General features: G+C 36.9%; 1 protein-coding gene across 1 annotated transcript; it reads right to left on the bottom strand.

The window, feature by feature from the left end:
* Nucleotides 1-1,730: 1,730 nt before the first annotated feature.
* On the bottom strand, nt 1,731-23,325 carry BNC1 (basonuclin 1). The gene is made up of 5 exons (XM_009969101.3): nt 23,121-23,325; nt 10,444-10,546; nt 10,047-10,282; nt 6,893-8,817; nt 1,731-4,821 (listed from the first exon to the last, which is right to left on the bottom strand). The coding sequence occupies exons 1-5, from the start codon at nt 23,127-23,129 to the stop codon at nt 4,143-4,145; spliced, it is 2,952 nt and encodes a 983-aa protein (XP_009967403.3). The 5' UTR covers nt 23,130-23,325; the 3' UTR covers nt 1,731-4,142.
* Nucleotides 23,326-23,421: the final 96 nt, after the last annotated feature.

Raw genomic sequence — 23,421 nt, 5'->3', positions numbered from 1 at the left:
TAATCCAAGGAGTGCCAAGAGGCATAGGGAGCCAGGGGGTGGGGGGTGAAGGCAAGGGGAAATTAAAAGCCAGTCTACCTTCAGAAACATGCTTGTTGATGTTACGTGGAAATCTCACTAGCCAAAGTGTTCAAAAGAGTTTTCCAAAAGTTGTCCAAGTAATTCAAAGCTGACTTGATCACACTATGCATACTTAATCCAACTTCAAATCTTACCTTTTCTATATTGTCTTTCCCTCCCCTCAAACGGGGGGGACTGGCAATAAATGCTTCACTGAACAAAGCCTGTAGCCTGGCTTTCTCTACAAAACCTCTTTGATCCAACCTTCCTTCTCTTATTGCATTGTTGTCTCCCTCCCAATTCAGAGTCAAACTCTCATTTCAGTTTGGAAGTGAATGCTCACTTGCAGGCTGAATGGAATCCTTATGGGCTGTATCTCAAACTCAAAAAGGTGTTTTTGGTTTAGCTGCGTTTCTTAAACCTGTGCTTGCTGATTAATCAGAAGCTGCTTGTGAACCCTTTTCAAGGAGGACCTGACATCTTATTTAAAAATCTCTGGACTATGTCCAAGTAGTTTAGCTGTTTTTCAGGCTTCCCTATTCAATGCAGGGCATCAGACAGGTATTTTCAGAACTTGTTTCTCCACTTTGCTGGGTTTTACAGTGTGTAACTTCACTAAAGATTCATCAGAAACAACAGCCTCTGGTTTTGCCACAGTTTTCAAAGTACTTAGAAACCTGCAGCTACAAAACCAGATCCTTTATACTCCATTCAAAATGGATTTCTGCAAATGCTGCTGTAAGCACTAGGACAGTCATTGTTCCAGAGTGATACAGGCTTGCTACCATGAACTATTCAAAATACCTGTATTCTGAGAAATCGGATGCTCAAACGTATAGAGTGGCTACCCCGCAGTGTGCATCTGTGCCTTCTCCTTTGGAGTCACAGAAAGATGACAGGAACTAGTTTTTGAGGATCTTGTTTTCTAAAGGAAAAAAAAAATAGATACAAATAAAAAAATGGAGCAACATACTTGGGTAGCAAGGGTGGGCACATCCAGGCCCAGTTCAAATCTCATGTAAAGATCTGAGCCTCCAACTGCACATACTTGCAGCATCACAGATGTAAACATCTCTGGAACTGAGCCTCAGTCAGTGAAAGCTGCTTCAGCTTTGCAGACTAACTCTGAAAAGCTCAAAAAATAATGGTACTACTATTCTGAAGTGAGGTTACTTCCTTCAACATCTGTGGTGAATATGTGATACAGGCTGCTATAGGCATCACACATATTTAAAACTAACAGGAGATGTTAAGGCTTGGTCCAGCCACATTGTGGTCATTAGGAGGAGGGAGCTACACAAATGCTTCATGAGATACATATGCTCTACTAGGGGTACTAAGGGCTTAGCCTATTCTGATGTCTCCCATTCTGTCCAGATTTTGAAGAAATAACTAGCAAACCTCTCCAAAATATAAAGTATAAATAGGGCTTAATATATCTGTCTTTTAGCACAGTTCTCAAGGATATTTACCTTCCGTTTAGCTAATGGCATTTAAACTAATCTCTACCCCGCCAACTGCACAAAGGAAAAAAAAAAACCCAACAAAAAAACCCCAACAATAAAATACCTGGCAACATTTATTACATTATTTCTAATGGCTTGTTAAAATGATGAGACTTCCTTATTATGGAATAAGTTAGTATCATTGTCAAAACAGTGCTCTCCAAAGATGGAATATGTTTTCAGAATTATTATTATTTTTTTTTAATAAAAATGAAGAACAGCAGTTTTTTCAATCACAAAAGCCTACTTTTCTCAATCAACCAGTGGCATTATTATTTGTTTTTATTAACACATACAAAATTATTGGGGTATACAAATATGTTTTCTTTTTGGACACAGTGAAAGCTAAATTAATGGGCATTACAGCATTAGTTTACATCACACTGTTTCAAAAAAACACTGTTTATGATTAAACAAATAAATTTTAATATATATATTAAAAAAAAAAAAAAAAAACCAGAGACCTTGAAATAGCTGGATAACAAATCATTGATATATAGTACCAAAAGGCTGGGAGAAATTGTGTCTCCTGTGATTGTGCCCTTAGCTTTCAAACCATGACCTCCACTGATAAGAGTTCCCATTTAAAAAAAAAACAAAAAACAAAAAACAAAAAGCAAACACCAACCAACTCCCCCCAAAACACCCAGAACACTAACCCCCCCAAACACAAAAACTCAAAGCAATGGCACAACTTTCCCCAGGCTAATAATTTTTCCTGACAGCTTCAAGCACAAATGGATTATTTTAAATATCACATAAACCTACTGTAAATTAAAAAAATAGAAGATTACTTTACACAATACATGGAAACCATTTCTAGTGAGCACAAACATTTACAACTGTGTCGTTTTTTCCTTGCATAACCCATACTTGCACACAAACCAGTTTTCAAAAGAATTAGTGAAATATTCAGTCCACTTTTGTTTCTTTTATACAATATGAAATGGTTACAATACCATAGTATTTTTTAGAATAAGTTAAACATCAAGACATATGGCAATAGCATTGTACTATTCTTTCTACATACATATGAAATCCAGAAATTCAGTCTATTTTTATTCAGTCACAAAAATGAATAATGACTAAGATCCAGTTATACTGGAAAACTAGACTAGTTCTAGAAACCACAAATACTGTAAGCGCTTTGGTATAATATGTACAGATTGTGCTGTCAATATCATGCTTGCATACTAGAATTGATCAACAAATTTCAACGGGTGAATTAAAGTAACAAAAAAGTACTGTAAGACTTGTTTTCTTCTTTTTCTTTTTGGAAATGATTCAGTCAAAGAAGATGCACAAGCACACACACAGCATTTGTATGGTGTGACTACAAATTAAATATTAAAATGTTTTTTAAACACAATGCAAGACCAGTCTTCCTAAGTGCATAGAACATAATGCAGAATACTGTTAATTACAGGGACAAGTACAAAGATACTGAACATTTTAACAGATATTGAACAATGTTTTCAATAAAAAGATGTGTGAATAAGCATTCTTCTACCATTACAAAGATCAACATGTTTTTCCCCCACCGTTAAGAGAAACAATAACTGATGAATCATGAAAGATATCTACTGCATCCATTTTATCTCTGTGTCTCAAAGGCTTAGAATTGCACCTTCAAACTCTTAAGCAGTTTGGATATTTGGTTGGGGTTTTTTTCTCCTTTTTTTTTGTTTGTTTTGTTTTTCCTACTTTTGACAAAAATTTTTCCTGTAAGTGGAACTCAAAAAGTGCATTTTAAATTAAAGGGTTTACTTTTTCTCCCTATTTTATGGATGCATTTGCTGTGTTTTAGAAATTTAACTTAACCTATTAATTCTTTTTATCGCTACAATTTATCAGAATGTCTCTAATTTATTCAGGTAACCCTGCCAAGTTACATAGCCCCTTCTTTTGCAAAACAAATGGTATTAAATCCTAAGAAAGCCAAAATACTGCAGTCTTTATTCAAGAGAAATGCCAACTTAAGAAGCAAGGACCGCAGGATTTTCAGAAGATTTGGACTGTATACAAAGTCTTCCCAAATTTTTATTTTATCTTTTGGATTTTGGGATATAGTAAGCTGTAAATACCACATTCAACTAACACTGCAAGTCAGCTTCAGACTGTGGTCTCAGGAACAAAATGGTAGCCCAAAAACTCTCAACCCAACCAGAGGGAATTCACCCCAATCCTTACTCATTTCTTACATGACACAACTCATTTAACATGTAAACACAAGGGAAGATGGTTCTCATTTGAAGTTCCTATTGTTGGGAAGTAATACTTCACAGGTATCAGAAATACTTTAGTTAATGTCTCCATATTTCCCCCATTTCTAAGATTCTTTCATTTCCTTACAGAAGCTTTAGCTATTTAACATCAAACCAAACAATTGCACAAAAACTACAGCACCAATCTTTGCTAAATGAAACTGCTGGAGAGCACACACAGGAGAAAAGAATTTGACCATGGTTGTTGAGTGGGCCAGAAGTCAAATGAGTTCAAATAAAACTAATGTTAACACATTCCTTAATTGAAATGATTAATTCTTAGCAGAAATAAGTTAAGATCATCATGATCTTACTATAGGTGAGTTGGTGACCCAGACAGACTTTTGTGCAGATTAGGGTTTTGACTGTGCCTGTTCCGACTGCGAACAGATGAGAACATTGTGTTGCAACCTGGGACTTTACATTTGTGGAGCTGGCGGAGATGCACAGTTTTGTAATGAGCCCTGAAAGTTCCTTTATTACTATAAGTTTTTTGACAAATATGACAAGTTATTGGCAAATTGGAAGGTAGATTTGTAAAGTTTTGATCAGCTTTCTCAATTAAAGTACAGTCTTGGTAGAGTTCATCATTGGGCATTAGACTGGGTCCTTCACAGCTTTCATCACTATCATCCAAGGGCATGGTGCATATTTCACTTCCTCCATCAGAATCCCAAGAAGAATGAGCACTGCTCTCAGATTTAATGCTGGAAGTAGTGCTTAGATCCAGAACAGCTCCATCATTCAATGGATCGTATCCATAGCTCTCAGAACAGGGTTCTCTAATTTTGCTCATTGGAAAAACCAAGCTACCTGTTCTGTTCAGTCCTTTGAAGATTACAGAAGTATGTCCAACATGTTGTTTTAAAGAGACATCTTGACAAAACTCCTTAGCCATGTCTTTCAAGAGGTATGTTGCATTGAAATGGTTGTTGAATTCCAGTGTATCTTTAGTCAGAAGCTTATGATGAAGATTTAGGTTTGAACTATGTCTAGAAGAACAAAGACAAACTTAGCAAGAAAGTGTTTCACCTCACTTAACAGCTGTTTCATAATGAACATTAACAAAGAAAAAAAATAATCAATATTTAGTAGCATGCATGAATGGTATACTTATAATTTGTCCAGCTGCCACACCAGGAGTGCACACAGATGATTTACACATGTACCTGGGTAACTGAACTTTCTTGCACTGGCATATATAAGAAATAACTACAGAAATCAATGTTTCAGTTTCTCTCCTGCATTGTGGATAGCTGTCCGCTCCACTAAATCTAGTGCTGGGTCTAAAGAGTTGGGGGACAGACTAAAAACTTGTATACTGAACTGAAATCAGAGAATGGACTGAGGCGGGGAGAAACAAGATTCTTTCCCAATTAACAAAGCAGGAAAGGAGTGACACCTGAGTCTGCAAAAGATACTGATGATCAAGTATTCTAACTACGTGCCAGAATGCAGCTGTACACATCAGTACAGAGCTTTTCCTTGACAGGAATTTTCTTGAAGAAAGAAATGTTGCATTTTATGCAACTTGCAGTTTTTGAATGGGTATCTCTGGATTCATTTTGAAACCACCAAAACATACAAAATCATTGCTCCTCACTGATTACTACCAATCAGCTCACTGGGAACTTCCAGGCTCTGGCCAGAAGATTCAGTTTATTGCAAGACAGGGGAAAAATTCATTTTTCCCCTTGCCGTGATGCTTTAATCCAAACCATGAACTGTTCAAAAGTGCACAGAAATATTTTGTACTTGCAGTCACAGCAGTCTACATCAAAGTCTAGAAATTTCTGCAAAGTTGTTACAAATAACAACTGTTTTGCACAAAGTTGTGAACTTTCTTGTGAGTTGGCTTTTTTTTTTTTTTTTTCTTTTTTTAAAAAATAAACCATCTTCCAAAAACACCTATGTTAAAACTTAACTGAATATATTGGTGTAGGAAGGAATTTGTGGCATGTGAATGCAAATCTTACTGCTGGCCTTCTTTCCTGTGGCCCGTACCATAATTACAGTGGAGAGGAATTCACATCTGGGAAGATGCAGGCAGCAGATCAGGGTACGAAGCTCTGCCAGCAGCAGATGAATCTGTGCATCTCAGATGCAGCGGCCAGTCCTCAGACTGGCTCATCCTCTCTCTGGACTGCATCAGCTGGCTCCAGTACTCCTAGCAGATTACAGACAATCTAAACCTTGTGTCACTGAACTACTATCCAGGCACGCTTCCTGCAGCCAAAAGCTGCCTTAACACTGTTACAGGAGAGTTTGAAAACTTACACCACTTAGTCGCACTTTAACAGGTTTGGTATCTATCACTTATCAATTCAGATACATAACCAACGGTCAACAATAAAGCTTCAGTTCTTGTTTCTCAGCCTATGTGCATAATAGGCTGAAATAAAATGATTTACAGCAACACAATACTGCAGCTAACAGTACACTGCATCAAGCTCATGATATAGTTTAGGAATTAGTATGTAATCTCACATAAAAGCACTACCAATGTGGATCCACACCACATAGTGTTAGTTCAACCAGCACTGTATAATGTTAATTTTGTACTGACATAGAGTAATCTTGCTTTTCGTATAGGCTTTTTCCCACCAGTCTGTTCAAAGTCCTCAAGTAAAGCAAGGACAAGGGCAAGAGGAGATTTCCTGAATTGATCTCATTGCTTTTTCATTAAAGAACACTGTATACATTAAAATACACATGAAAGTACATATTAAACATATAAGTCCACACATGCATCTACTGGAAAATTGCTGAATTCATACCCTTTTGGCTTTCCCTTTATGTTCTAAAGTATTCTTTCAACTACTGCAGTCTTTATCAGTTATGAAATTTTCATGGCTTTATTTAATACCTCATAGTCTAGTGGAAAGGAAATGTTTCTTTCAATGGATTTTCATTTCACAAATGTTCTGATAAGTTATCATACCTGTTATACAAGGATACACAAAAAATCTTTGCAGGTTCCATTCCTCAAACACTCATTTTAATTTCAAATTAGGCTCCATTGTGATGGTAAAATAAATACAATTTTGTTTATAATTTTCTTACCTGTCTCGACTTCTACGAGAAGGGAAAGCAGCATTACAGCCCTCAACTGTGCAAATATGCATTTCTTTGAGATGTACATTTTTAAAATGCATTTTTACACTGTAAGGGTTTTTAAAAGTCTTCTTACAGATGTCACAATGAAAGCGGCTTTCTTCCTTCTGAATCCCTAGTGCATGTTGACTGACATGATCCATATCTTTAGAGTCTTCAAAACAAGGAATGGCAGCACCCCTGTTTGACAAAGTGCTGAAAAAGCCCCCGGTCAGCAAGTGGTGTTGCAATTCAGGGCAGTCATTTTTAGGAATCCTGCGCTTTGACTGCTCTTTAATATACATGGGGGGTTCAGTCACTGGTTTTATAACATCATTGTGGTGGTGTTTTGGGTCTTCATATATAATCTCATGGGAAACTATTTTTAATGGTTGGTTTTCTTCTGGTTTAACCTCTTTCTCACAGTGGTGCAATTCATTCTCAGAGATATCCTTGATGTATTTGTTATTTGGCGCAAAGACAGATTCAAAATACTTTGGGCCCTCTACCCCAGAGACAGATTTCCATGAATTACCTGAATGGGGGTGCTTTTCCACCCTGTCGGTCACCCGCTTCTCTATCTTATGTTCACAGGTCTCAAGCTCTCCATCGCTTACCACTTGCAGACGTGTATCATCTTCAGAACTGGCAGCATCACTGTTTTCATTATGTGTCTCAACAGCTTCTTTCTCTATCTTAATAGGCATACTTGATTTACGAGATTTCTTCTTGGGTAGCATGTCAAATGGCAATTCATTTGATACAAGCTGCTCTGGTATTGAGGAAGAAACAAGAGGCAGAGAAGGAAGAGTACCTGGAGTATTAGCAAGCTCAGCTGGTGTGACTGGACTACGATAAAAAGGAAGAACAGGCTGTACTGTCTTCAGGTTTGGAAAGAGGACACCATTCTGTCCAATACTGGGAAATCCAGTCTGACCCTTTGAATCTGTACAAGAGCTGGCATAGCTGGTAATAGTTCTGCTATCCGGAGTTAAAATTGTAAATTCTGTCCTTTTACTATCTCCAGGTCCAGCAATAGTCAAGCCATTTCTTAGATCTTTATCCCTGTTATTTCTGTTCATTGGCATATGGAGTCTGGGGTTAGGATTTGCACTATGACGATTTCGACTACGCAAAGAGCTAAATACCATATTGCAGCCCTCGATTGTGCATTTGTGCTTTATCTTCAGATGAACAGCATTGTAATGTATTTTCAAAGTACCTTTGTCATAAAATGTCTTTTCACACGCGGTGCAGAAAACACGCCCTTTCCTTGGCCCAGTGCCATTTTTTTCAACAGATTTCATTTTGTTTTCTGGAGATAGTGCTGTCATTTCAAGCTTTGCTGCTGTATTATGTGAACTGGAATCACTTAAAAGGGCATCATCTTCTGTTTTAGTGGTGACATCTGGACCATTTATGCTCTCATTTTCAACTTGAAATGGTGCAGAACTAGAAGTTAAGAAGCTGCTTTCAGAAAATGGTAGCTGAACATCTTGTTTAGTTTCATTGCTATGGTCTTGACCTTGCTCAATCAAATGTCTTTCTGGTGGTGAACCTATCAAAGGTGGAGGCACTGGACTGAAAAACTGGAATGGCAGCATGAAAGCCATGTTATTTACAATATTCTCAAAGGGATGAATGTTGGTGGGACTCATTTTGTCCAAGGAAGCAGAAAAATTAGGACTGTGTTGATTGCAGCTCTCAATGAATGCCCTAATATCCAAATTGGCAGTTGTTGGTGGTATTATAATTGATTGCCCTTCTTTCTCTTGAATTGCCATCAACTCTACAATGGACTTAGTTTCTCCAAAACGAAGAAACTGCTGCAAAGTAGCCAGTTCTTCTTCAGTGGTCATTATGCACCAGTGATCCAGCACCTTTCCTGAAGCATCCTAAAGTCAAAAATATTTAAATGAGTCAGACATTAGTTAAGGCTAACAGAAAAAACCCTCCCCCCAAATCTCTCATTTTTTCAGGGACTAGAAATTCTTCTCTAGCAAAATTATAAAATCATTCTATTTAATGAGAGATTAACGCCAATTCTGTGGTACTTTCTTCCAAATTTTACCACATTGGTGATATTATTTCTTTCTGAAGTGACAGGAATACTTTCGAATAAATTATTTTTTTTTCACAAAAATTAAGACGCGTCATTTGAACAACAGTTAGTATCATGTAAGTACAGACAGCAGAGATGGAGCAATCAGACCAAGATTTAGCTCCTCATTTAAGTCAAGTATGCTTTCATTGCAAGTTTAATAATCTTCCAAGCAACTAAGATCAGAGAATAAATGAACCTGTATTGATCTATTGCCAGTGTTCACAGAGCACAGCTGTAATTACACTAGAGTGTTGGAGTTCTTTCAAACTCTAGCTATGCCTAACTTTTCCCAATAACTACAATAAATATTTTATCACAGAACATGTATTTGATGGCCTACTGAGATTTTTCACAGTGCATGTAAGAGTTTCTAAGATGATGAAGAACGTAACTTTATAAATTTTTCATGTGGTAGAGGTTCAAGGTAATTGATTCCATATTTTTAATCCTAACACTAAAAAGCAAGATTATCAAGACCATTAAATATTGATTCGTGTCATAATGTAAGATCATAATGTTACTTTACATAAAAGGTAACTTCCACAGTAGCAAGGACTAACATCAGTGTAAGCACATAGGGCCAAATTTATCCTTGATGTAGCTTCAGTAAGGTCAGTAGCTCCACACCAGAGATGAATATTGTCCCTGGTGTTTAAAATGATGGCAAATTTATTTGTCAATGTATTATTCTGCTGTATAAAAGTAAACTTACTGTTTATTTAATACTAGAGAAAATTCTGAAGCCTTTACTTTGACACATTCACAGTAACTTTTTATCTTGGCTTACCTTTGTTGATATATTTGAGCAAAGTAGGAAGATTTGTTATGTCTGACTAAAACGAGAGCAATGACCAAAAATCCACCCTTTCTTTTCTGGTGCTAAGCTTGTACAATCTATTACTGCTTTTCAGATGTACCACACTGTTAATGTCTTGTGAACCACTTATAAGGTTAAGCTAGAAAACATTATGAAATACTATTTAGCTATCACATTTATATTTAAAAAGCCCCTCTAAATACCTGTAGCACATATCCACGTATATAATCCTGTAGTGTCCAATCCAGAGCATGGAGAATCTGTATCACCTCTTCCTGTTTCAGAACACTGAAGAGCCGATCTAACAGAATTTTAAGGCGCACAGGAATGGCTTGAGTTCCGTACAGCATGAGGCTACTGATATCAAAGACAACATTGGACTGAACTATTTCTACCTGGCTTGATGGGTAGAGGTTGGGAATCCTTAATTTGCTCAGGGCTGAAAACAAAATCACAAAATGTAAATAAACTTAAGAGATAGATAAAATTGAATGTAATTAATATTGGGATGGGGAGGTGGGGGGAGGAGTGACACAAAAAGCATGCTACGGTGAGGAGGGTTCTAAAAAGTTTTATAGAGATTGTAAGAAGAAATATTACCATGTGCTACCCATCCATGCCGGCATTGGTCACATTGTCGCTGATTTATTTTCCCAGGTTTGAAACACTGACAACTACAGTTCACAAGAGTGCATCGGATAGCCTGGAAATCAATACAAAGGATGATAGGTAATATATAAGCACCATCTAGAGTGTGCAGATAATATGTACACAATACACACATAAAATCCACGTGAAGACAGAGTTAACATACCAGCACATATCTATTGACAGGCAATATAAGTAATCCAGGCAAAATCCAACTTATGCAAGACTACTCCTGCTTTAAAGAGAATCAGTCACCATCTAGAACACCAGAATATTATGGAAGCAAAATATTTAATGACAGACATAGCAACACTTCTGTGGATTTATTTAGGCTGAAGTACTTGTATAACAATAATAAAGTGTTCTTGTGCATTTATCTAAGCTATGATCTTCATGCAAGATCACTTTTTTCAGGAAGGCTTGAAAAAAAAGACATACAGATTAAAGTCCCACTCTCTTCAAGTTTTGCTGGAACTCCATACTACAATATAGGAAGTTCTAATGAGCAATTCATTAGCTCTGCATTGATGCCATCCCTTACATACAGCAGTATCCACATAGAATGTATGTATCCTGCCGTCAAAGATGCAGGAATTCACTAACACTTCTCAGTAACAAAACTCACTAAAAAGTACTCCAATTCCTCAAAGACCATATCGGTCACATTTTGTAAGGAAAAGCTTGAAAGACAGTAGGCAAAATAGAGCACACAAACAGATAACAACCAGTTGCACAGTTCAATTTGTGCATCACTTTACTCTCACCGAGGTCATCTATAATGCAAATCAAATCAGTATTCCTAATCAACAGGGTAATACAAACTTGCTTCCTGGAATATATGCTTTCGTCTGTATGTGCCCATCTGCTGCACAAGGCAGACAGACAACTTTGAGGTCCTAGTTAAAGCTCCATAGGGATTGGTATAGAGCAAAGCATTTGTAGGATTCTGTATTGCTTAGATCTGATACTGAGGATAGTTCCTGCATAAATGGAATATTTATTAAGGGAGGGAAAGTGAAGAAATTAATGTGCAGAAAGTCTGCACTGGAATACAAAATAGAGGTTAGATTATGAAATTGTATGTAACATGTCTTCATTTTTCTGTTTTACATTTTAAATATATAGAAAGACAAATATGAAATAAGGCAAAGTTATGCCCACTACTGGCTGTTACTCCTGCTCCTAGGGTCTTATGCAAATGGGACTTCCACTCTTATTAATCCCCATAGAAAAGTGAGACAAGACTTGAAGAAAGAAGTAATGTCTTTTCAAGGTAGACATCCCCACGTTGGCACTTTTGGAAAACATACAAAGCAGCAAGGTTTTGGACAATCAGGCTAAGAAAGATGGATGTGGGAAATGTTTAAAATGAAAAGAATGTGAAAGCAATTTCACTGAGGCTTGCAATGGTTATATCTTTAGACTCGAAGAATTTGACCGACTCAAAGCAGAAGAGGACACTACATACAACAGTCTACTACAAGCAAGCATGTGCAGGATATTGGGATGCCTACTGCTTTACATGACTGGATATGGACTGAGATTTTAAAATCTCAGTAGCTGGCTTATCAAGGAGATAGCTTACATGCACATCTCCAAACTGCAGTGACTTGATGCTGAGATTCATCTTTATTTGAAGAACTAGAACAAGTGGCAACAGGGCTATTGAAATCTCTGAATCACTCTGCCTTTAATCTTTTAAAGGAGCAATTACTAAATGCTGATTTCTTGAGAAAAGCTCTGTGTTTCCCATTAAGTTGTAAAATACACATCCATACCCCGTGTGGTATGAATTGCTTCACTTTTATGGAGAATATATTTTTACTTAGATGCTAAAATAATTTAATATCACAATAAAATCCCACAAATTTCTTGCAGAAAGGTTGAGAAAAGAGGTGTAGTTGACTGCTGATTCATTTTTATCACAAGATAAACAATGCAGTTCAAGTCTTCTACTTCTGTACATACATAATATTCTAGGACTTGCACAGACCGAACCCCTTCCATAGGCAACCCTGCTAGGGTCAGTAAGGTACAGTGCATTCCACGAATGCATCTTTTGCAGGCCCTTCAGACAAAATTACAAAAGAGTACTTCCTTTTTCTGCAAGAAGTAACAGAAATATGCACAACGAAAAAAGCTGTCACGATGATAAGTTAATTGAGATTTCAAAATTTTTCTCATTCCTTTTCCTTTGGACATGTTCCACAAACCACTGAACTTTAAAACTATTTTTTAATTCTTAATTTGTGTACTAAGACAAGAAAGATACGCCACACAAAGTTTCGCATTTCATGGATTTGTGTAAGATCTTTTTTCTTTAGGGAACATGTATTTATTTTGTCTTTCTGTATATGTGTAGAAGACTAAACATGCCAAAAGTAAAAGGAGGGCATTTTGTTTTACATATATGAAAGCAGCTATTAGAAAGGGAGTAGGGTTTCCCCTCTATTCTAAATATGGAATTGATCCCCTCTCAAGTCAATACATTACTGCTTCTGGACACCAGTCTTAGATGTAACTAGCTTGCACACTGCCAAAATATCAAAGCTATATCCTCAAATCAGGGGTCTGTCACTGACTTAAAAAATTAGTTGTAAGAACCCCTGAGAAGAAACAAGTATAATTTCCAGGTTGGTAGCATTTTCCTTCATTTATGCATGTTAGAATCTGTGCCTCCTAAAATCCTTCTAGCAACATTTGCGTTAATACAGTCACAGAGAATATATAACATGGCAAAATTAACTTTTAAAATAATCAGTGGGTCACTATTTTGAATCTTCATCCATTGTTCAACTTAAAAAGGCACTTGTAAAAGATGCACTTTGATTATCTCCCAAATTAACTTATATCAGAGTTTAATGAAGAGAAATTTAGCAAAACTTCATGAGATTAATATGCTTGTCTTTTGCCTGTTAATCCTACTATCCTTAATATGCCTATTCTAAGGTACTGTAATTACATCAAGTCCTTTAATGAGCTTTATTTTCCTAACAAGTGGAATGTACAAACAATTTCATTCTATAGAACAAAGGAATAACTTTCTATATTGCATACATGTAAAGCTTCAAAATCATAATTAAAGGATTGGAAATGTAGATGGAAATTAAAATGGAAATTTTTTTAAGTGCAATCCTTTCATTTAGGTCTATTATTTAGTTTCATTTTCCAGAAACATAAGGCAAATTTTTAAAATAAATAAATCTATGCTATCATTAAGGATCTTGTTACTGCTTTCCAGTCACTCTCTCCAACACAAATGGATCTTTCCAAATCCATTATCAGTTTCCATTATCACTTCATTTTTTTCAAAAACAGAGTTGAAAATTCTGATCAAAATTTTCTGTGGTTTTACCAGCACAACTGTGGGAATCTGAACATCAGATTTTAATACAAATGATTCCTCATTACGAGAGAGACAGATTAACCGTTATATTGGCCACTGTGAAATATCTAACTACTAATCACTGAAAAAGAAACCTTAACATCTGTTGCCTGAAAGTCACAACTGCTAACATCTTTTTTGCCAGATATTGATGTGGCTTCGATTATGCTTCAAAAGTTACTGAACGTTTCTTTGCAACTCACTCACAGCCTTCACAGCTAAAGAAAAGCACATGCTAATGGGACACGTTCATTCTGATTCGGGGTATATGATCAGGCTTCGTTTCATAAAACAAGACAGAGATCACCTCTGCTCTCCTGAAGCCTTTTGGGACCTAGGCTCACTTGCAACATACTAACAGCAGTTTTAAAAAAATGCAGCAAGAGAAGAAGGGCAGTGTAACTGTATCGAATCCCATTCCATGTTAAGTGGATGCTGGTTTGACAGCTCTTTGGCTTAGGAAATAAATTTAAAAGTAAGTAAATATTGAAGACCCTGTCAGGACCAAATTAGAGATCTCAGATCACGCTAGAAAGCCGGTCTGGCACTGTGCACGCAGTGAGAGCTGCAAGTGTAGACACCAGTAAAATGGAAGAGCAAGTCCCAGTTTATAAACCCTGGTAGCATTTAGCATCAGTAATGCACAGGTCACACAGGTCAGCATCCTCGCTTGTTTCTGGCATCCAAAAAAACCCAAACTTGTCTTCTTTGCCCAAAGCTACTCCTCATTTTGAAAACTGCCTTTTTTTTTTTTTTTTTTTAAGCTAATACCATTGCATGAAGAGCATGAGAGCTTTGCTGCTCTGCTGTAAGGATTACTGACAAAATGGTGTCATTGATGCCATGTTACAGAAACATCTTTTACAAACAACGATTAGAAATTCCTATCAGTTTAAAATGCAAGTTTGAAGAAGAAACATGAATTACATGAAAGAAGTGTGTGAGCAAAACTTTAATCAGATGAGATATAACAGATACCGCTTTTCATATTCTTTATTGAGGGCTTCTAGCAACAAGCTGTGTATCTCCTATGGCCATCTCACCTTTATTTCCCAGAAAAAGTAATCCCACTGAATATATGTAACCCTCCAAGATATGTGCTCCGGTTAGCACATATCCTATAGGGAAGAACTGGGACATAACCCATTTCTGCAGAATAGACTCACAGTGGCTCCACAGTAAGAACACTTGTGGAGGAATAGGCAAGATTTATAACAGGGGAAGAAGATCAATTTGTAAAGCATTAAGATTGTTTTTTTGTGTGTGTCTGTCAATCAGCTAAAACATAAAAGCCTTTTTACTTCCTAGAGTACAGGTAACAATTTTCTCACATATTAAGAATAATCCACAGAAACTAAGCTCTCTTTTTGGTTTGTAGAAATAAAATGAAACATGGGACATATGTTTGGTTATTAAGAAATATTTTCTTGCTTGCACCCTGTAAAAGATTTGCTAGGGAAGTAAAGGGATGGATACATTTACCATCTCTTAGATTAAAAGTACAGTCCATAGCTAAATCAAAGGTCAAATCAAAATCTATGTGCATCTTTCAGTAAAGAAAACAGTAACTATACAGGAGTGCGAAGTTGCCTTCCTGTTCAATTTGTGTTCTTTCCTGTTTTTACTGTTACCCACCAGGCTTCTTGTGGTTGTAAAGTTTAAATAAGTATTCTTTTTTCATCACCCAGTTATATTTGATTACTTCTGCATTTGAATCCCTTGAACAACCACTGAAAGCAGAGACAAATTAAAACAACCTTATCTTAAGCATCTCTGTCAATGCTGTACTTTTCCGCATCATACAATGGGCAAAGGTTTGCTTTGTTCATTTTTTGTCAGGCAACTTTTGCCACTTCCTCTAGGGTTATACTCCACTGATAAATAAAATCATCTGTCAGTTTTGTCATGAACTTAAAACAAGTTCTCAGTTTATATTTTGTCCACCTTACTTTCACTGCATCACAACCCAGCTATGCCTATCTGTATCACACTAATAATATTTGTTTTCTTCATCTGTTCTACATGTATTTGTATCCACCCTGTCCACTCAATAGTACATATTTAGCCCTTGTGCGTGTTCCTTCTAAACACAAACTTTGGGTTCTGATACTCTGTTGAGCTCCCTGCAGTTTACTGGAACTAAAATATATTCCAGTATATTCCAAGTACAATCACAAAAGGTGTTGGGCTGCTCCAGATGGCATAAGTGCTTATTGAAGACATAGCCCAACAATCAAGCCTAAACTGCATGTTGATATTATATCTGTTAGAGTTTAGATTAAGCATCTTATATCTCTATTGTTCCTTGAAAGTTTCAAGGTATTCTAAGTTTAATAAGTCTATGAATCCCATCTGCCTGTAGAGAACATTAGGAGGGCCCCTGCAGCATCTTCAAGGAAAGGCTCTGGGCCATTTTCTTCTTCCTGCCATGCTTACTTCAAAGAGGAAATGGGGTGCCTGGAGGATGGACAGAATATGGAAACCCTTCACTGCCTGTAAGTAGATCTGTGAGGACACATAGGGAACAAGGAAAAGTGAGACACTCACCAGGCAAGAGTGCACCAAAATGCACTTACATGTGTACAGGTCTGACGGCAAGGCCAGTCTGCGAGTTACTCTGCACAAAGCAGACTTGGCCCATGCTACAACTTGCACATGTTCAGCTCAGCATTGTGGTGTTTTCTTCTGTCACGTGTTTAAAGTTCTCAGTTATGGCTGAAGTCAGAGCTGTGCTGTTAAGTTACATACCACTGACAGTATGCATCTGCCTGCCTTTAACAACATTAGCCCTTGAAACAAAGGGATTTTTATTCATGTACACTTATGCCTACTCAAGTCCATTTGGTTGTTGCAAGTTCTGCTGTTTCTATCCTAAAGTTTAAAAATACTCAGGACTAAAATAAACAATTACATAAAATTATTAAACCAAGAAAAAGGTCCTCATAAGATTTCTAATTATATTGGACTGAATGCTGCACACACTATTTCCACAGTCTTATCTCACAAAAAATGTTCCTTACAAAGTAACAGCTGTCATTAATACATTTAATAAACATAGTAAGTAAAACCAAACATCTTTCATGAGAAGAAAACAAGCATTGCAGCTTGTTGTACCCAGAAAACAGTCTGGTATCTTCCGTAGTTTGAGTGTTTAATTAAGTAAAGTTGCACATGGATGTGACAGAGTGAACAGCACTGACCAAATAGCTCCAACTTTGTCCATTAACAGACATATTTAAAATGCTAGCCCTAGAAGATTCATTTGACAAACTCCTTACTAGTAAAATAATTTAGCAAAATTCTTATCTCCTGCTTAAGAGATAAAATTGGAGAGAGATGGGAAAGATGGAGATGGGCCACAACTTGCCTTTTACAGTGCCACTAAACATGAAATTACACTCACAACTCAGTTCTTAAATCCATGATGGCTCCTCAATAATTGGGCTGGTTTTCATACACACCGGCCATGTATGCTCCTACCAAGCTCAGGAGATGCAAGAAGCCTTGAAAAACCCAGACAAAACCCTTTTGTTTCAGAGGCCAAACATGGATTTAGGAGTTGAATCTAACACCCATTGTGCTAAAAATTTTGGCTGGTGCTGATACCACTCAACTCCCACTTATCCCTTCTCTGTGGGGAAATTATGTTATGATTTTTACTCCTAAAAGAATACAAAGGCCACAAGTTGAATACATTTTCTAGATAAGACCACAGAATACTTCCCATTAATTATCTGGATCCTTACGAATATATTCATATTGTTTATTTGGGGTCAGATACCAAAACCTGACCTCCTTTTAAACAGCCACAGCCTGAGAATACACATAAACAGAGTATTTACAATCAAGATCCTGCATTACATTGCATTACCTCATTACATTCTCCCTCAGTGGGGCTGAACAAAGCCAATTTTGGCCTAGAATTTGACCAACTCACTCTCTTGTGGGTGCAGTTGAACACCTTGAGCTGAAAATGTTTAGTTGCCCATGCAATAATTGACTAAAACATCCCCCAAAACAGCCAAAAAGTGTGTGTGTGTGTGGGGGGGGGGGGGGGGGGGGGGGGGGCGGTGGAAAAGCTCAGTAAAATGGAATTGAAATTAGGTAGTACCTTCACATGATGGGACCACCCTGTCAAATCAACCATGCTTGTAGATTTAAAAGAGAGTTTTAGCTTGCTCCTGAATTATGGACCACAAGTCCACATGCCACCACTTTGTTAAAGTTTTTCTGAGAATGGCCCTGAGAGCGAGGAGCTGAGATAAGAGACTAAACTAAACACAGACTCACAACCCTACAGCCAATTCGAGCTCAGCAGCAGCTTTCGAGGCTAACAGAGGAGCTCTGGGTAGTCTCGGGCAACGTAGCTGGGCAAGGAAGCAGAAGGGAGCCGTTTCTGAGAAAGGCAGAATGCTACAAGGCCAAACTTTAATCACAGCATAACTTGTGGGATGAAAATCACTCCTCATGCATGTCACTTACCCTAAAGGGCCCCTCAGGGCAACTCTTGTTAATGGCACTGCCAAAATAATTATAAAGCGAAAAGAATGTGCATGTGTGTGTGTGAGCGCACACACTCAGATTGCTACTCTTTAAGTGAAAAGCACTGGACAGTAAAACTTAATTTTGTTGTTCAGCAACGTGCTTGTAGATACATTGGCGTACTCTGCAATTAATCTCACTTGTTAACAACAGGTGTGTGCTGACAGACAGCTTGGTCAAACTTGGGAATGTATTTAGATTCTCTATTACCATTTGGTTTGGAAAAGAAAACAAGAAATACAAATTGAGGAATGAAAAGTGTCACTTTATAATTATCTTATAGTTATTTACTTTTGCTTCTGAAACAGACTACAATGCTGCAGTTCCCGTGGCATACCTGCCCTAGCCTGTGTAGGTCAGAAACATTTTGCTGAGTATTAAAGCAGTGTCTATCACAAGATATTGAACTAGCCCTAATAAGCATGATTTTTCAGTAAATTTATTAAAAAGGGACGCATTTCAAAAATGGTAACAGATTGCTGCATATTGATGAGAAAAAACTGCTCAGACTTTAGGGGTAAAGATAAGTCACTGGATAGAAATGGTGTGAAATTTCTGATGATAAAGCACTAGATGCTATTTAATCCAGCAAATAAACTGCTCACATACTGTTTATCTGTATTGACATGCTGTGCATACCACGTTAAATGCTGAAACTACAGACCTATCCATGAATTGAAGTTGGATTAAATATTTAATTCCAAGTCCTACATTAGCAAGAAATAAGTGTTATAAACACAAATGCACAAGCAGCAGAGAAATGCAGAATATTAGTATAAATCAACCGCAAGCCCTTTATAATCTGTCTTTAACTCTTTCCCTGGTTTACAAAATGTTATATGTGCACAATATGGGTGAGTTAATGTTTCAAAGACAATCCTAACTTTTTCAGCTCTTCACACCGCTGTGTAAGTTTCAAATCTATAAAATATGCATGCTTAAATTTTTTCCTTTTTTCCTGATACAGAGCAAAGACATAGATAAAAGAATAAAAGAAAAATAACAGCTCTCTGAGATATTTAGTGTTACACAATTTCATTTAATGCAATTTCATAATTTTTAACCCCAAACAGTATTTGTACGCATACACACGATACTATCTATGGTGCTATAGTTATGCAATATTTTATGCAACAGTGCAGCTCCATTGGGAATTTCATAATTTAAAACTTAGTATTCCTTTTTATTGAACACAAGTGAGGAAATTTTTAATTGGCTTTCAGACATCAGCTACTTTCAAATGAAAAATTACCAATTTCTCACGCATAATCAGCTATATTTGAAATTTGAAGTCAAAAGTTTGCATTTTGCTTTGGTTTTTTTTTTTTTTGCTCTTCATTTAAAGAAACAATCCTACCATGGCTTTGAAGTGTGGAATGAAAATGACATTATTCTTTATTCCAAAATGACTGAAGTCTGTTAGAAATTGTCACTTTTCCTCATTCCCCCAATAATTTTTTTTTGGGGTCTGAATATTGAAATTTCAGTCCCTAAGCAGATATTTTTTTTTTTTTTTTAGATAGCCATTAGCAACAAAATATTAAGAAATAAAAAACTAGAAAGAAGAAAGGCGCTGACACTTGATGTAAAACTTCAACTGTAGCATCTGCTAGGACAAAAACTGCTGGCTGCCCAGTACATAGGAACTGTGAGAGTTCCTGCACCACTGAAGCCAGGAAGGGCAGGAGATGACCCAGAGGACCAAAACAATAGTTTTTCTTCCCTGCATTTGGTGGATGTGTTGCTGGAATAGTCAATTCAAGATCCATACCTATATTTTAGCTCAAATCTCTATTAAAAATGTTTAGTAAATGCCAAAACACATAAAAAGTGCTTTTATAACACATCCAAGTAGAAAAACTGTAATCTAAAATAAAAGGAGAATGTTTCTGTTCTTATCAGAGGTGTATTTAATATTATCGTAATGAAGCCTTCATTGCTGAAGACAAAATAAATCACTGGCTTGTTTGATTGGAAATGGAATGACATGCTTAATGTTGTATGAACATATTTTTTAACAATATCATGAACAGGCATGGAAGCTGGAAGTCAAGACATTTGGTATCAAAAGACCAAACCTTGCTGCAGCCTAAGTATGTAGAATTTCATCTCAGCTATAGTAAAGCCCATGAAGTGACCCAACATCTAGAATAATTTTTCCTGTTTCTGTGAAGATTTAGCCCTCCTGCAGGTTTGGATATGTTTGCAGCTATCATTATTTTTAGGGTTCTGAATAGATTGCAGATTGTTTGGTAGTTCAAAGAATATACATAAAAATTACTTTTTAAAAATCAATCTAGCAAAAAACCGTATCTGAAGTATAACAAAAATGTATTTCCCATAACATAAGATTCGTTACTTTTCACACGTTCACCTATTGTTAAAATAAAAGTCTGATTAGGCTGCAAACTACTAAAAACTCTAGAGTTTAATTCAACCCAAAATGCAGAATTATGCTGATTAAAAAGAAAACTTACTAGCACTAGACACATAATGGTAAATAGATCTAATGGAATAGACATAAGTTCTTTGAAAGTCCGTATTTTTTCCCTTTTCTGTAGAAGAAGTAATTAGAAAGGTATTCTTCAGTGTATGTTGTTCTAATCACTAAAACAAAGAAAACCTACGTGTACTGTTGTTAGTAGTTAAAAATAATGCTAGTCCTACTTTGCACCATGACCTGAAGTGGAGTGAGGCTCCCCACCTCCCACTCCTCCAGCACCGAAAGCTGAGCCACAATTCCAGTATTTTAAAATCAAAGTACAGAAACAGAGACTCTCGTCTAACACAACGTTTGCATATTTTTCAGCAAACTGCAGTAAACAGGACTGTATTTTCCAAAAGGTTGTTAAAAATAGAAACATACGATTTTTTTCCCACCCAGAATTGTATCCTTACAATTAAAGACTATTAGCTGGCATCCCTTTTAACCGTCAAACTCAGACAGTGGCAGTTCTATAGCCACAAAGAGAAGCAGTAAATGAGAAGAACATGTTACTACACTGCATTTGAGAAAGTTTGGCTCCAAGCTATGCACTGATTAATATCAGATCTCCTTCTTTACTTGCCTCTTGACAATCTTGTCACATCTGGCTGACAAATCCTTACAAGCTTATCCAAACCAAGGCAGCCCAGATCATGCTCCGGGAGTAGCTTGAAGGAAGCGGCAACACCAGCCATGCACTGATGTGCCATCATGAAACTAATGAAGCTGACTTCACTTGCAGACTGCAAGAACACGAAGAAACACAACATGCCTCAAGGTTTTGCAACATAACGCAGAGTTAGCTCACCAAAAGATAAGACAAACAATCAGCTCCCGAGGTTCAAGAAGCCAAGTAGTTACATGAATTACAAAAATTTATATAGAAATCGCTTGAACAACAATCTCAACTAAATGAGCACAATAAACTCCAACCTCAGATCAGATGTGAAAATTGACTGCTAAATGCCTTTCAAACAATGGTTTGTTTTAAATTAAAGTGAAACTAGTTTATTTCATTTTCTCCCTCCCACATTCCCAAAATATCAGAATGTTGCCTGGCTTCCAGGTTATTCAAACTGAAGGACATTAAAAAAACAAAAAACAAAAAACCAAACCAAAAAAAAAAAAAAAAAGAGGGGGGAAGAAACAGTGTCACTTTTTATCCATAGGATTTTACAGACGGATAAACCACAGCCTGTGTATATCAGTAGTCCTCCCCTGCGTTAGCGATCTGCCCTCTCCTCATTTTTAAACCAAAGATTTGTTACATAGAGGACTAGAAGTATTTGGCCAATTAATAAATGAGAAAGTAAAATTCTGTATCTTAAACACATCTAAGAAAACCTCATTATGTATGAGCTGACAATTAAACCATGTTTATTTTTCTATGTGATGAAAAAAATAAAAATAAATTAAGTGTCTTGTATTCAGATGCATTTAACCTCTTAATTAGTGCAATGCATTTAAAAAAACAGACACCCCCCCATATACACACATGCACACATTCATTCTCCCTCAGTTGTCGACACCCCCCCCCAACACCCCCCCCCCCCCCCCCAAATACAAACAGAGTGATTCTAAGAAAAGAATTATTGGCCTTATTTTCTGGATGCTAAATAGGCAACAATAAATTGTACATAAAGGGCATTCATTACATTCCACTTTAGTGGTAATTTCTAAAGAACTTCGTAGTGAAATTACATTGTTGTCTGCTCTCCAGTGCATTTATACGTCATGATAATGATAATGTATCTGCTTAAAGCACTTGACTCAGAACACATCTGAGTCACAAATCAGAGATTTTATTGCTATTAATGTATATTGAAGACTTGTACAATTAAACATTGTCAAGTATTTATGATTTACATGCTACTGCTTCAGTTGGAAAACAATTACACAAGTGATGGCTCTGCTTATTATAATCAGCCTGCAATTCTGCATTACTTACTGTAGAACAGAAAAGTCATACAGTTGTTTACAGTGCACAGCAGAAAAAACCTCAGGATTTCTTACAGAAACTAGTTTTCTACTTTCACAGTATCTTTTTTTAATTAAGAAATGGAGAGTACAGCTCCCGACAGCTCTCATCTCCATTGTTCATTACCAAAAACAACACCATTGCAAGATTTTTTTTATATCTCCACAGTGCATAGCCACAAGTAAAAGTTGCACAGTAAAAATACACATTCATATAGAACTGCAAAGAACTTTCCTTACCTCAGACATTCTTACTGTGCTTATGTTTCCAGAGCTATAAAACAGTTTCCCATTCCCTCAGTGAGTTGTACAAAGAAGTACTGGAAACACTCCTGCCTGTACAAGTACTAAGGCAGAACCATCACACGCCTCTTTACTCTTGTCTGACTCTGAGCACCTCAAGGTCTGATGTATGCTCAGGCTGTGCACAGGGGAGTGAAATAAGATCCTCCCCCTTGGTGTTCTCCAGACCTACAGTACGAAGTTGTGTCTGCCTCTCACCTCTGCAGCCAGCTCTCACCTCGGTGCCCCGGAGTGGTGT

This window comes from Tyto alba, unplaced genomic scaffold (genome assembly GCF_018691265.1).
Source record: "Tyto alba isolate M040663 unplaced genomic scaffold, T.alba_DEE_v4.0 Super-Scaffold_41, whole genome shotgun sequence".
Lineage (NCBI taxonomy): Eukaryota > Metazoa > Chordata > Aves > Strigiformes > Tytonidae > Tyto > Tyto alba.
The sequence above is the reverse complement of the archived record's forward strand: the minus strand, read 5'-3'. Positions and strand labels throughout refer to the sequence as shown.

Coding starts and splice junctions, on each gene's coding strand:
- BNC1 (XM_009969101.3), bottom strand. Junction 10,283..10,443: donor GCATGGATGGGTAGCACATG/GTAATATTTCTT, acceptor TTTTGTTTTCAG/CCCTGAGCAAATTAAGGATT. Junction 4,822..6,892: donor TCTCGTAGAAGTCGAGACAG/GTAAGAAAATTA, acceptor TTGTTCTTCTAG/ACATAGTTCAAACCTAAATC.